General features: G+C 44.2%; 1 protein-coding gene and 1 long non-coding RNA gene across 4 annotated transcripts in view; one reads left to right on the plus strand and one right to left on the minus strand.

Moving 5' to 3' along the window:
* Positions 1 to 9,905, minus strand: part of LOC308571567 — a 142,383-nt gene extending 132,478 nt beyond the window's left edge. For 2 of the 3 annotated variants that reach the window (XR_014001524.1, XR_014001525.1), the window contains exons 1-2: positions 8,521 to 9,905; positions 1,520 to 1,725 (exon numbers count right to left, since the gene is read on the minus strand). This is a non-coding gene — a long non-coding RNA (uncharacterized lncRNA). Of the gene's footprint in view, positions 1 to 5; positions 277 to 1,519; positions 1,726 to 8,520 lie in introns of those variants that run through there. The other variant, XR_014001526.1, reaches the window with a different exon arrangement.
* Positions 1 to 11,970, plus strand: part of CACNG6 (calcium voltage-gated channel auxiliary subunit gamma 6) — a 32,145-nt gene extending 20,175 nt beyond the window's left edge. The window contains exons 2-4 of the mRNA XM_081167161.1: positions 8,095 to 8,169; positions 9,915 to 10,052; positions 11,332 to 11,970. Coding sequence (XP_081023287.1) covers positions 8,095 to 8,169; positions 9,915 to 10,052; positions 11,332 to 11,570 — 452 coding nt within the window. The 3' untranslated portion in view covers positions 11,571 to 11,970. The remainder of the gene's footprint in view (positions 1 to 8,094; positions 8,170 to 9,914; positions 10,053 to 11,331) is intronic.

Raw genomic sequence — 11,970 nt, forward strand, 5'->3', positions numbered from 1 at the left:
AGAGCTATTATTTCCAAAGAGAAGACTTTATTGCTGAATCACTGGGGCTCCTTGTCATTGATAGAAGTTTCTGAGAGATGATTTAAACAAAGGTGATATGACCTAGGTTCTGTCACTCCATAAATGAAATTCACATTTGGTGTCTGGTGAACTCCAGTCCTAGAGCTGCAACACTTTACTGGATTTCTGAAGAATTAGATTTGTCTGATATCCAGCTATATGAATGACCTTTGACAGCTGTGACCCTCCCATTCTCTTTTTCAAGTTGAGCAATATCTGAAGAAGAATGAGGCTTAGAATAACAAAAACCTCTCAAAAGTCTGAGGATTTTTAAAGCATGCTTCAGCATTAATTATCTAACAAGTACTTATTTGGGAAGCAGCTGGTGGCAAAGCTAATCAACATAAGGTGAGTAAATTAGCGGCAAGGGCCAAAATCGGATATATAATAAACATAGCAGCAGCAGGGCATCAATTAAAAGCAGCAATACAAACATAAAAGGTTATTTTAAAAACTCAGGGAAATAGAACTTCATTTATTTATTATTTTTATACTCTGCCTTTCCTCCAATAAGCTCAAGGCAGCATACACAGTTGTCTTTCACATATAAATTTTATCATCACAATATTGTAAGTAGGTTAGGCTAAGACAACTACTGGCCCAAGGTCACTAGTGAGGTTATGGCAGGTGAGGTGGGGGGTGAACCTAAGTTTCCCCCATTCTAGTCTGACACTCTTAACTACAACATCACAAATCTTTGTTTTGTTTTTTATTTTGTTTTTAATTGGGCTATCAGCAGCAGCAAAAATACACATCAGGCTGGCACAATAAAAATAAAGGGCTGAGCACACGTAGAATAAAATAAAACCCATTACTGTCATAGGCAGGATCATAGCTGTCAACTTTTCCCTTTTATTGCGATGAATCCTATTCGGAATAAGGGAATTTCCCTTTAAAAAAGGGAAAAGTTGACAGCTATGGGCAGGATTAATCTTAAAGACATAATATCACATATTTTTGAATCAACCCTAATCTACTGACAAGCGGAGAGAGGTGACACCAGCTCTTATTTTTACTGCTGCCTATTCAAAACTGCATTCCAGGACCAATTCACACATGCATAGCTATCACTTGTTTGCTGCACAGTTAATGTGTAAAAGTCTTTCCAGAATGGTATGGTCTGGAGGCACATTATGCCATCACCTTGCTGAAGCTAAGCAGGTCTGGGTCTAGTTTGTGCTTGGATGAGAGACTGCCTGGGAACCACATGTATGCTGTACTGTGTTGTGTTTTGTGGATGTGGAATATAAATCTAACAAAAAACATTGATCATAGAATAACTGAGAGCTGAGAAATTCAGCAACGTCTATTTATATGTGACACAACAAAGTCCCCACAAGAATAGGCGATGCAACCCCAAACCTGAGTATTGTACTCAAAGTAGGGTCATTAAACACACATTTAGTATGCTATTAAAGATCCATAAGGAAACATGCACTTGAAGCAAAATTAAACTTACCAAGTCAATGGAAAAACTGAAGTATAAACGGGCTTCAAAGCAATAATGTCCAAGCAAAGCAGGCTCAAATTCCAGTTAGAAGTCAAATCTCTCCAGTAAAAACTGCTCCACATTATTTTGAGTCTGGCCTTCACCATCACTTGTACGAGATTTCACTTCCTTGTGTTTGAGATGTAATCATGAAGGATCATTCATATCTTCTTCAGCTGCAGACAAAAAAGCTGAAAGTTCACATGTTTTGAATACTAGAACTTAGCATCTAAAGCACATGAACAAATAATACGGGGCACAAACAAAAACCTTCAAAGTCCTAAGGACAGGCTGTCAATAAGACTTCCAAATAAAGAGAGTTGTTCATTTGCATAGAATAAATACCCATGAGGGAGTGGCAGGCTCTTATGCTGACCAAAACATAATCATTAAAATATCTGTACATTCTTACAAATATGCATAGGTTGGGAGCCTGCGGCCACATGCCTGCTATCCATGGGCATTTATGCTACACAAATGAATGCCTGAAAAGGGCTGAATAAGATAGGCTAAAACATTCAGCGAGGGTGCAAAGCCGTGCCTAGGGGTGTGGTGGAGTGTGAGGAGACTCCCAAGGGCCAGACAGAGAAGCTTGGGGGGGGGGCTGCAGGTTTGCAGCTGCCATTTTAATTCCTCACAATCCCACCACCACCACCAAGCACCACTCTGGGGCATTGTGGGAAATTTAAATGGTGGGTACCCAGACCTAGCCACCCGCCAAGCCTGTTTTACTCCACAGTCCCCCTTAGACCATGAATAGGCACAGGAAGCTGCCTTGGGTTGTATTGATTGGGCAAGGTGGTGCGCGACCTGCCTCAGGTGGAAGAATCTGGGGCATCATTAAAGATATATATTTTTCTGTTCAGTAGTATATGCATGCTATTAATGAAACTAAAGTCCAACATATTTTAACGAGAGTGTTTGTTATTAATTATAATTATTACCATAATGGGGATGGGTGCCTGGAGCATGTCTGACTGAGGGTAAGAAATCAGCATGTGGCAACTCCAGACGATTGATTCTGACCTCAGAAAAATGCCCTGCACTAAGGCTGCTTTCTTGTTTCCTTTTTAATTTTCAAAATTGGTAGAACTCCTCTATCCCCATAAAGCAAACAGGAGGAGTTACAAGGTTAAAAAAGGATCATAAGGAGTAGATGAACAAGGAGTCAGCTAGTAAGAAGGCACCATTGTGTGTCGCAACTGCTACACCTGTGAGGCGTAATGATTTTGAGTGTTAGATTTACATTCAAAGCAGTGGTTCCCAAACTGTAGTCATGAACCACCAGTGGTCCACGAGGCTCATTCAGGTGGTCTGTGGTGTGTCTGTGGGTTTGTGGCTGGATATGGGAGACGGCACATCCATCACATTAAATATCCATTTTGATTTCAGTTGTATATTTATTGCTTCTTTCATTTCTAATACAGTGGTACCTTCAGGTTACATACGCTTCAGGTTACATATGCTTCAGGTTACAGACTCCACTAACCCAGAAATAGTACCTTGGGTTAAGAACTTTGCTTCAGGATGAGAACAGAAATCATGCTCCGGCGCAGCAGCAGCAGGAGGCCCCATTAGCTAAAGTGGTGCTTCAGGTTAAGAACAGTTTTAGGTTAAGAACAGACCTCCAGAACGAATTAAGTTCTTAACCTGAGGTACCACTGTATTGTATTACAATTTGAATTATATGGAACTGCAATTGTTGCAATGGGCAGGAAAAAATCATTAAGTGGTGTGTGTCCCCCCGGGCCCTCAGCAATTTTGAAGTGGCTCATGGGAGGAGGTTAAATTTGGCAACCTACAGGGATCTGGGTTCAAGCCCAGTCCTTAGCCACAAAGCTTATTCGGTGACGCTGAAAACAGTCACTTTAAGGCAAATTTGGGTTTTCTGTGGATTGCCATTTTTCAGTAAAGAGGAAGTTTTCGCAGGGAAAAAACTCTGGAGCGAAACAAAGCGTGGTTGCACACGGAGCTTTAAAATGTGGGCCATGGTGTAAAAAAATGTGGAGGAAATTTAAGTGTGGATGGACCCTGAGCCCCAACCTGCTTCCCAGGGCTGTTGTGAGAATGAAAGGGACACACAGTCACATTCGCACACCTGGCTCTTGGCCCCGAGTTCATTCAAGGAAGGATGGGATTAAAAATACATCAAGCAAATAAATCATGGATTAGCAAAATGGACAACCAGGCCTCACTGGAATAGGGTGTAGCTTGATGGCTTACATCTGGCTGAAAGCCAGGACTCCTGGATTGTCAAGGAGAGGAAAGTGAAATCAGGGGAGTTGCAGCAACCGCTTCTGGTTGCTGTGGGAAGGAACTGGGGCTTGGTGTGACATAATGGGAAGGCCGAGAGCCAGGGCCCCTATATTCAGCTGTCTCCCACGGTTGGGTCCAGGAGCGATTGGTTTCTTTCTTAGCCTGACAGGGTTGAGTGACTGTGCTGTAACTCAATCATTGGCTTGGGCTGGTGGGCCACAGCTTGGAGCGCAGCCCGGAAAACAGGGATTGGAGCCAATTACTTGGCTAATACTCCTGGCTTATCTCCCTGTAACCAGAGCCATCCCTGCGTTTTGCTGAGCTAGGCCCGACTCTGAGTAACTAACCACTGGAAGACATGTCTGGAAAGTGTACACATGGCAATCATATGCAAGTTTGCTGGCGTGTAATAGGTTTAGTTTTTTAAAGTCATCGATGGAGTTGTCTTGGGCAAAAGCACTATATTTCAGCAGTCTACCTCAGCATTGCTCTCAGCTCGCTGACAAAGCTTTACAAACAAAATTGGTGTCTGAGGAAAGGAAGTGGGGCTAATATCGCCCCCCCCCCGCGCCGCCATCCGTATGCTCAAACTGTGTGAGCCAGTTTATATAATCTGTTACGTACTGAAGTTCTCACCCTGGGCCAGCAGGGGGATACTGTAGGTAGTTTTCACTCAGGTCCGCATATGCAAATAAGGGATTGAAAGTGATGTTCAGTGATTGAATAGTTACAGAAAGTGGTTACTGTTGCGTTGTAGTGGAGCTCTATATAAGCAGGCTGGCTGAACCCTTCAGTTCAGTTCTGTTCTGGCTTGTGAATAAACAAGAGCTGTTTGAAGAATCGCTGTGTCGTCTGATATGTCCACCCACAACTTAACATAATCAACAAATCAAATTGTAAAGTCTTTCCACGGCTGTTCGATGTCGGGGTGCAAATTTCTATTGGGAGAGAGACAGGGAAATGCGTCCCTGTTAATTCTCCTCTGCCTCTCAGCAGCTTTTGATACCATCAACCATGGTATCCTTCTGGAGCAGCTGTCTGAGTTATGAGTGTGTGGCACTGCTTTGCAGTGGGTCCGATCCTACTTTGATGGTCATTTCCAGAGGGTGGTATACAAACGTACCCTTTTCTCCAATCTATTTATTTGGTGGTAATGGTGGCTCCAGCGAAGGCAGCAAGCGAAGGAGGATGGGTTTCCCCTTCTCCTCTGTTGCCTGGTGTTCTGCTATGCAAGTAGCTGCTGGGAAATTTATTTTCCCAAGGACAACTGTAGTGCTTGAAACTCAGCAACCAATTCAGATTGATTGCCATCACTAATCTCCATTCTTCCTTTGCCCTTATATAATTTTAATATAATACGGTGTGTGCCTTGAACTCTCCCCAGTTCTAGAGGACAGTTAGATAAGACATCACTGCTTTTCAGGGTGAGATAACTCACCATTTAACAATTAGAACTGACATCGGAAAATGAATTTTGGGCCAGAGTTCAATTCTGAACCAAATTCAATTTAGTCTAGTTAGCCTGGGGGCGGAGTTGAGGAGAGATCTGAAAGTATACTGTATTCTCTAATTCAACGTTGTTTTTGTACATTCCAAATAAATTTTCCTGGACCAAGCATATGCTCAGAGATGCCTTTCTTTCATTTTTTCATAGTCTATGTTGTTCAGGACCAGCACCACATTTGAGGGAGCCCTTGGCAAATTGCCCTCTTTTAGGGCTCCTTCTACATTGATAGGACCCCAGTGGTGTGCTTAGCTGGTGGTGACAGTGGCAGGCAGTCATTTCAATTTCTCAGAGTGCCCCAAAGCGACACTGCATTGAGATTGCTCTGAGAATATAAAATGGCTGCCTGCCACTGGCAGGTGCAAGGCAACTAGGGGAGGCACTTGTACCAGTAGTGGGCCTTGTCAGAACACTATGGGCCACATCCTGCTCTACACACTTGTTAAACATATCAGGCCCCGCCACACTATTAATATATTGCGTATACATCTCACAACTACATGTGATGTTGTGCCAGACCATAACCTTCCTCTCTTTCCCTGCCTTCCTTTGAATAGAACCCTCCTGGTCAAAAACCTAGAGGCAGCTGTTATTGGGGAGAACCAGGGAGCCAGTAGACTTAACATTGAGCATTTTTGTGAGCACAATTATAATTCCTGTAAATGTCTCACACATGCATGCATGCACATTCTCTCTCCCTCAACCACATGGTGCACTTGCTCCCCATACCCTGGGGCTACCTGGAATTTGTCCAGCTGCAAAGGCTGCAGTAATTGCTAGCTCTTCTCTCTCTGGGGACACAATTAAATCCACTCCACCAGGCAATGTAAAATCTCGGAAAGGACAATCCCTGAGGCCTGAGAGGCAAGGAATCTTTCTTTGCCCCCAAAACCTCTGCTTCGGTTGCCATGTTCTAGAAATTGTCTCCTTCCTGAGCAAAGTGTGTGTACATAACGTTGGCTAATTACCTTAACTCCCGAGTTTCTCAACAATATCCCTATATGACGCTTAAAATCTATATCCACCAGCAAATATGGTGGGAATTTGGAAAATATAGGCATCTATCCGTTTCTAAGTTACCACAGAACTGTGCAGCATTTTAAGAAATCATGATGTGCTCTCTGCTTTTTGCTTTGAAAGGCTTCTCCAGATGACCTGTTCATCCTGTTTTGCTTGCACAAATCTTATTATGCCTGTTGTTTCTTGAGCATTCATTCTGACTTGTTTGCAGCGAGGTTATAGAATCACAGAACTGTAGAGTTGGAAGGGACTATGAGGGACATCTAGTCCAACCCCCTGCAATGCAGGAATTTTCTGCCTAAGGTGGGGCTCGAAATCACGAGCCTGAGATCAAGATGCTCATCATGCTCTACCAACTGAGCTATCCCAGAGCCAATGTTGTATGTTGCAAAATTAGCAGATGCACTGCAAATATTAGCATGTGTCGTCTAGAATAACCTCCTAACAGTTCGACTCCACCCCCAAAGGCACACTCTTCCATTGTCTCCTGAGACAGGTAGATGCCAATTAGTTTATAATGTATACAACTGTAGGAAAAAGGGACTGTCACAACATTTGTGGTTAAACAAACTGAGCTATTTTCCGCTCACATATTATATTTTAGTGATGAGCTCCACATGTATGTATATAATAATAATAATTTACGTGGTATGCTGGCCTATCAATTTATTGTCACATGGATCTTACTCCTTACGTCTTCATCAGCCACTGGTTTCGAGCAAGTTTCACTGCAAGTTTGCCTATTTTATAACAATTCCTTGAGGCATCCAAGCAAAAAATGTATGTAACTCCCCTGTCAATGCAGAATTTGTTGACAGGGGCCGAAGAGCCTGCGCAGCCGAGGTGAGCTGTAATAGTCACTCAAAACAACTCCCTCTACGAGCATCTTATGGTGAACTGTCACCGGATCTGCCACCAGCTGGCAGAGAGCAGCTCCCAGGTGTCAACATATAAGACTCGAGCCTTTCTGATGCTCGGTTACAAGTGTCGACACAGTGTTATAATATGCCAACGAAACAAAAAGTTGAAAGAGGTACTCATCGTACCAGTTAAGGATTAGAAGCAGTAATTATTTGGGGTTTACTTATAAAGCCTGTGACCCACTTGCAAAGGCTTTGCAACAACCCACAGGTTGGGGAACTCTGCTCTAGGAGAACGGACCCACGGTGCATTTTGCTCTTGCGTTAAGCAGGATAGAGAGAAAGCAGGCATATATATTTGCATTTTAAATTAAGCATCCTAGCTAGCGGCATTTTAGAGAAGTGAATTTGCATTCTTGTGTTCTCCACTACCTATGTCGCTCCAGACCGGACCACACCAGATTTTACTATGTGTTTGCAGCTTTTTGCAATTCCATTTAATTTATGTAACACCAATTTTTATGCTCCCCCCCCCCCTTGTAAATTAGAGTGTATCTGATACAGGGATAATCTGACAAATTGGGTAAAACTGGGCTTCAAAGTGCTCCACTCAGGGTCACATACTATTTGTTTCTGTGTTTTAGGGTGGGTGGATCAATTGACACTTTCTGCTACTCCCCTTCCCATAACCACTATAATTCACTTATTTTCTATTTCTTTCGAGCCATCAGATTTGCACAAAACCGGAAAACTATACCACCAGCAAAGCACATTTTAAAAAAATTCTGCACCATATATATCTGGCACAAAGTGTGTGATGAGAATTTACAATAGCTTCCATTTATTTTCCCTCCTTCGCCTTCTGCTCTTGTTTTTTCAATGCCCTTTTCCTGCCTTCCTTTCAGAAGCCAACTGTTCTTATTTCAAATTCTTCACTACTGGGGAGAATGCTCACATCTTCCAGAGGACTACTAAAAAAGGTGAGTCCATCAACCCATTGAAAACAGGGAGCCATGTTGGCCCGTTGTGCAAAATCCCAGCAGGAACAAATTAAAAACGCCCATGTTTATTATGTTATTATCCCACCATTCTGCCCAAGAGCTCAGAGTGGTTTACAAACTTAAATAAACTATCAATAAAACACAATTAAAACGATATATGACAATGTCCCTTTATGTCACTTCTAAACAGGATTCTTCAATGCTGGGGCAGCCAATCCTCTTAAAGGAATCCTAGATGAGAATAACAACAACAGCTTTATCTGAGCAGTTAACAAACAATATTTAAAGAGGCAAAGGGTCTGCTACACATAGGCATTTGTATCTCCTCACCATCCAGGGTACTTTCCTCCAAGCAGGTGCCACCTGGCTGGGGGAAAAGCAACAGAAGAGACGGATTTTGAATTACCATATTTTTCTGTGTATAAGACTAGGTTTTTCCCCTAAAAAATAATGTCAAAAATTAGGGGGCATCTTATACTCTGGGCCATCTCTCCCCCCCCCCCATTTTCTTAAATATGAGTCTCCCAAAATAAGGGGCATCTTATACATGGGGGCTGCAGTATAGACGTAAAAATACGGTAACTGAATTGCCCGCCATTTTATGCTCATCTGTTTTACAGACTTTGGGTGTGAGGGGTAGGATAAGTAAATAATAAAAGTGACAGAACAAAGGAACGCTTCAGCTCACACAAAGACATGACCCTCCGCACCTCTTTAGTCTTTTCTACCACACACGCCCTACGTGATACATGTACAGGGAAGGACCACTCTTGAAGAGCAAGAGTCTCTGCCATCACACACAGTGCATTGTGCAGGCTTTTGAGTTTCACAGAGCTCCTTCCTCAGGCAGGCCGTTCTACAAACTGAAACTCGAGGAGAAAACGGGGTTAGTGCTGGGACTGCCACCTGATTAAGGAAATCGCAGTCAGTGTCCCACGCGTTTTCGTGACTGAATCCACTGAGCAATCATTTGGAAACGCATACATTTTTGTTTTTATTAAAAGCAAGAGCTCTGAAGCAACAGGCGCCCTTCCTTTTGTTTTTGGAGCATGTGTCATATAGCAAACATCACCACAGTTAGAAGAGTGGGAGGGAACCAGGAGGCATTTTGCCCAGCACCTGCAGGTAAAATAGCTTTTAGAAAATTAAAAAGATCTGCCCATGTTTTTGGTTGATTAGTCAATCCATCACTCCTGCCCTAGTTTAACAGGAGTGGGGTGGCGTGCTGCTGTCTAAAGCTTTTAAAAACTGTTAAGAATCTTAACCTTAAGCAGGCTATTTAGGTTAAGGCCCGTGCCTTGTTCAGAGGATCTCAGATTACACAGAGGCATGCTGGGACAGACAAGCAGTGGCGGGCGGCTCTCCCTTCGAAAACATAAAATAACCTGCAGTTAGCTGAATCTCTCTCTGGCATTCCTCCCCGTCTGCAGCCCAAGGTCCCTTCAGGCTGGTTTACCATGCCTCTCTCCAGCTGCCCTGTCCCATCTCCTACACTTCCATTCTTATCGGGCCTCACTCAACACCACACCTCAGCCATGGCTGTTTATCACATAGCACATGATTGTGTCGCTGTGTGTCCCTGTAATGCCACAGAGGCTGAGCATTCCCTTCTGTGCCCCACACACAGAGGAAGCAGGTCAAGTGGGTAATTGTGAATCCGTCACTCTTTGCGTCTACAAATGTCTGCTTTATCTCCCTCCACCGCCCTGCTGGCTTGGTTGTAGAACTGAACATCACGGCGGCCATTGTGTCCCTCGTCAGCATCACCCTAATGGCCATGGGGTCCCTCTGCATCACGGTGGCTCTGAGCAAAGGGGTTGAATTTCTCCTGAAACCAGCATCTTGCTTCTTTATCATATCAGGTAAGGCAGCCCACCCTGCAAAACCTCCTTCCCTTGTTCAGGCCTGCTGCCCCAGCCGCTGCGTTCCTGAAAAACAAATGTCATTTCCAGGCAACCTCTTTATTGGGCATTTGTCCCAGTTTGCTTGCACAAAATTAGCAGAGAGGTTACACGACCTTTTTTAAGTCGTTGATGCCCATCTCATTTTACTCTGTGACATTTTTTAATCTATTTTATTCTCTTTCACTCTGTTGCATTTTTTATGTGCTTCCTATTTTGTTTGCTTGGCATTGGGCATCGAATGCAACAATAAAGATTGGGTATTTTTTCAGCAGGGAGGTTACACAATGCTGTCTGGTTTGGATCGTTCTTTTTTGTCCGTGCAGAGGTTATACAATGCTGCATCAAGCAATGGTTACCCTACGCTTTACTTTCCCATCACTTTCCTTCAAAGTAAAGGGGGAGAAGACAGAAGCGGGTTTGTTGCAAAAGAACTTCAAGACTACTTTAATTGTGGAAACCTAAGCTTACTAAGCAGAGGGACATGGGTGGCACTGTGGCTTAAATTACAGATCCTAGGACTTGCCGATCAGAAGGTCAGCGGTTCAAATCCCCGTGATGGGGTGAGCCCCCGTTTCACAGTCCCAGCTCCTGCCAACCTAGCAGTTCGAAAGCACGTCACAGTGCAAGTAGATAAATAGGTACTGCTCCGGCGGGAAGGTAAACGGCATTTCTGTGCGCTGCTCAGGTTCTCCAGAAGCGGCTTAGTCATGCTGGCCACATGACCCGGAAGCTGTATGTCGGCTCCCTCGGCCAATAAAGCGAGATGAGCGCCGCAACCCTAGAGTTGGCCATGACTGGACCTAATGGTCAGGGGTCCCTTTACCTTTAAGCTTACTAAGCAGGACGGCTATGCTCTGCTTCCATGGCTGAAGGCATCTGAATACTAGTTACTAGTAGCCATGGTGGGTTGCAAGGAAAATGCTCCTGTACTCAGGCCTGCTTGTGGGTTTCCTCCAGGCACTTGCTTGGCCACTGAGAGAACAGGATACTGTACTAGATGGGCCAAGCACCCAGAGTTAAGTGAGCGACTGGTGACAGTTAAAAGAAAACACAACACAATCTACCTTCATGTGGTCCAGTTAACTCTAAGCCAAATGTCTATCCGGGAAGCTTCCCATAGTCCTTTGTTTGCGGTCTTTGTTCACAACTAGAATTTGGGGAGGACGCCAGGGATGGGGCAGGGAGGTCGTCGAAACTCCCGGGACTGCCTTCTCACTTATTCTCTCTCCCTCTCTAGGCATTATGGTGCTCATATGTCTGGAGGTTTTCCGGCACTCGGTTCGGTGGCTTATCACCTCTGATGAGACCATCCCGCTGGAGTACGAGTATTCCTGGTCCGTGGCTTGTGCAGTGGCAGCTGGGGCTATCCTGATCTTTGGCGGAGGCTGTTTTATCCTTTTGTCCATCCCTGGCTTGCCCAAAAAGCCCTGGGAATACTGCATGAAAAGCCGCAGCAGCAGCAGCAACGCTTCCTAAAAACCGTCCGGGAGAGAATCCCAAAGTCTCTCTTTCTCTCATTCTGCCAACAAACACAATCACAATCACACACACACACAAAAACAAACAAACAAACATACATATACCTCCACCCACCCCTAGGGGGCAGAAAGAACCGACCTTCTCCCTCCTACATGCCTGCCCTCTTTCTCCATCCTCTGGACTCAGTTTTCTCCCTTCCCTGTTTTGTGACTTGTAAATAGAACCTCTAGTGCTTGTTTTGTTTTAGATTGGCGGGGGGGGGGGGCGGCTATGAGGAAAGGGCTCTGCTTGTGAATGAGGGGACAGCTGTGCTAATGAACTGAGAAATTACGAGGGGAGGGAGGATAAAGGGCTGTATTTTAAACCCGGTTTTTATAAATGGCTATTTATAGCTCAA

The sequence above is a fragment of the Podarcis bocagei genome (assembly GCF_964188305.1).
Source record: "Podarcis bocagei genome assembly, chromosome: 13".
Taxonomy (NCBI): Eukaryota; Metazoa; Chordata; class Lepidosauria; order Squamata; family Lacertidae; genus Podarcis; species Podarcis bocagei.